We start from the raw sequence: 1,995 nt of genomic DNA on the forward strand, positions 1-1,995 counted from the left end.
CCCCCTGCCCCCCCCCCTTCTTCTTCTTCTTCTTCTTCTTCTTCTTCTTGACCTACTTTTCTGTCTACGTCCATGTTCAACATCACCAAGTTGGTCCAAGTCTACATGACTGGTTCCTGTCAGCACCTCCTCCCTCCTCCCTTCAGTCAGACAGTCACAGATGAACACCCCCCCCCCCGCTCCCCCCCCCCCCCATTAGTCCGAGGCCGTTTCACAGCTTATCTAACACCTGAACCGTTCTCTCCTCCACCCTCACGTCCACTGATCTGCACCAACTACAACTCTACTTCAGACAACCACGGCCGTGCAGCTGCAGCCATGACACCAGGACCAGGACCAGGACCAGGACCAGGACCAGGACCAGGACCAGGACCAGGACTGACTCGTCCGTATGATTCCACAGTCACACGTGTTACTGTAGGAGGGTCTGAAATCAACCAATCAACTGGGAGCTGAGAAAGACATGAAGCTTCAACCAGGACTGGGTGTGTGTGTGTGTGTGTGTGTGTGTGTGTGTGTGTGTGTACACACCTGCAGACCCCTGGTGGTCAGGGAGCGAGGACTGGCCACATAAGTGTGTAAACGTCCGTCCACTCCTCTCAGCAGCGGCTCAGAGTCTCTGACGTACTGGAGGTCTCTGGACGTCCTCAGGTCCACCACCTCCATGGACTGACTCACATTCTGAACCTGACACACACACACACACACACACACACACAATAGTTCAATGAAAATATCATGTTTGTAGGAATGGCAGTGATTTATATAAAGTTCACTGCAGTACTTTTATGTACAAAAGGGGGCGCTGCAGGACACGTTCAGATCCACTGAGGGAGGATAAGGAATGCATTCCATATTACTGACAAAAATATCTGCTGACCTGTTCAGTCAGCACACGCAGCTGCCGACTCCGAGGGTCTCGTTTGCAGAGGTTTCTGGCGGGGGCGACCACCGTACAGACACACCTGCCGTCAGGGTCCGAGGCGGTGCTGTAGACCTGCCAGCCGTCGTCTGAACCCGGGTACAAACCCTGCAGAGAAACGGACGGAGTTAATGAAGGACAGCGAGGACAGAGACACAGCGAGGAGCTCCGTCTGGGCCATAAAAAGGTTTCTGTTGAAGTGTTCAGAAACATCAGAACGTTGACCTGGACCCATCAAGAACCAAACGTCCTGGTTCAGGGGGAGAAGTTGCGTCGATATGTAAGGTTTGTTAATAACAGCATTGAAGCCATAGCTGTGAATATGTTGATGTTGTCGACAAAGAGAGGAACTGCAGAAAGTTCTGGAACATTTTTGGTCGTCTGATACATCTGAGGTTGTTCTTTTTAAACCACAAAAAAACTATGGGTTAAAAATGGAACGTTAACTGACATTTGGACTAAAATGTGAAGTAGAATAAATATTCTGTTTCTGTCGTCGGCAGGAAAGTTGTTGAAAGTCGTTCATCCTGCAGATGTGGTGTGAAAACGTTGTCTTCACGTCGTAACATTAGGTTTCAGCAGTGAAACGCTGCCAAACAAAGGCCGTGTTCTAAAGGAAATGAATGTTAGGAACGTTTGTTCTCAGTGTGTTCCACTGCAGCAGGAACCTCGGTTCAGACCACACACACACACACACACACACACGTCTCAGCAGCAGCTGAATCAGATTTGACATTTTCCACATGTTTTTGTCCAGAAGAGCCTGGAGCAAACAGATCACAGCAGCAGCAGCAGCAGCAGCAGCAGCAGCAGCAGCAGCAGCAACTAGTCCAGTGTAAATATTTATGACTAGGTGACAAAGACAGCAGTGAGGATCAGAGTTGAACCAGCGGTCGGTGGTAGGACAGCAGATATGGTGGTTCAGAACCTTCACTCAGAGACACAGACAGATGAACCCTATAATATCTAAGTCTGTGTTCAGTCTATGTTCAGTCTGTGTTCAGTCTATGTTCAGTCTAGGTTCAGTCTATGTTCAGTCTATGTTCAGTCTGTGTTCAGTCTATGTTCAGTCT

General features: G+C 49.3%; 1 protein-coding gene across 1 annotated transcript in view; it reads right to left on the minus strand.

The window, feature by feature from the left end:
• LOC103383501 (noelin-2) overlaps positions 1–1,995 on the minus strand; it is a 10,508-nt gene that overhangs the window by 5,347 nt on the left and 3,166 nt on the right. The window contains exons 2-3 of the mRNA XM_008316639.3: positions 881–1,030; positions 532–687 (exon numbers count right to left, since the gene is read on the minus strand). Of these exons, the coding sequence (XP_008314861.1) occupies positions 532–687; positions 881–1,030 (306 nt within the window). The remainder of the gene's footprint in view (positions 1–531; positions 688–880; positions 1,031–1,995) is intronic.

Source organism: Cynoglossus semilaevis, chromosome 9, assembly GCF_000523025.1.
Source record: "Cynoglossus semilaevis isolate Cse_v1.0 chromosome 9, Cse_v1.0, whole genome shotgun sequence".
In the NCBI taxonomy this organism is placed as follows: Eukaryota; Metazoa; Chordata; class Actinopteri; order Pleuronectiformes; family Cynoglossidae; genus Cynoglossus; species Cynoglossus semilaevis.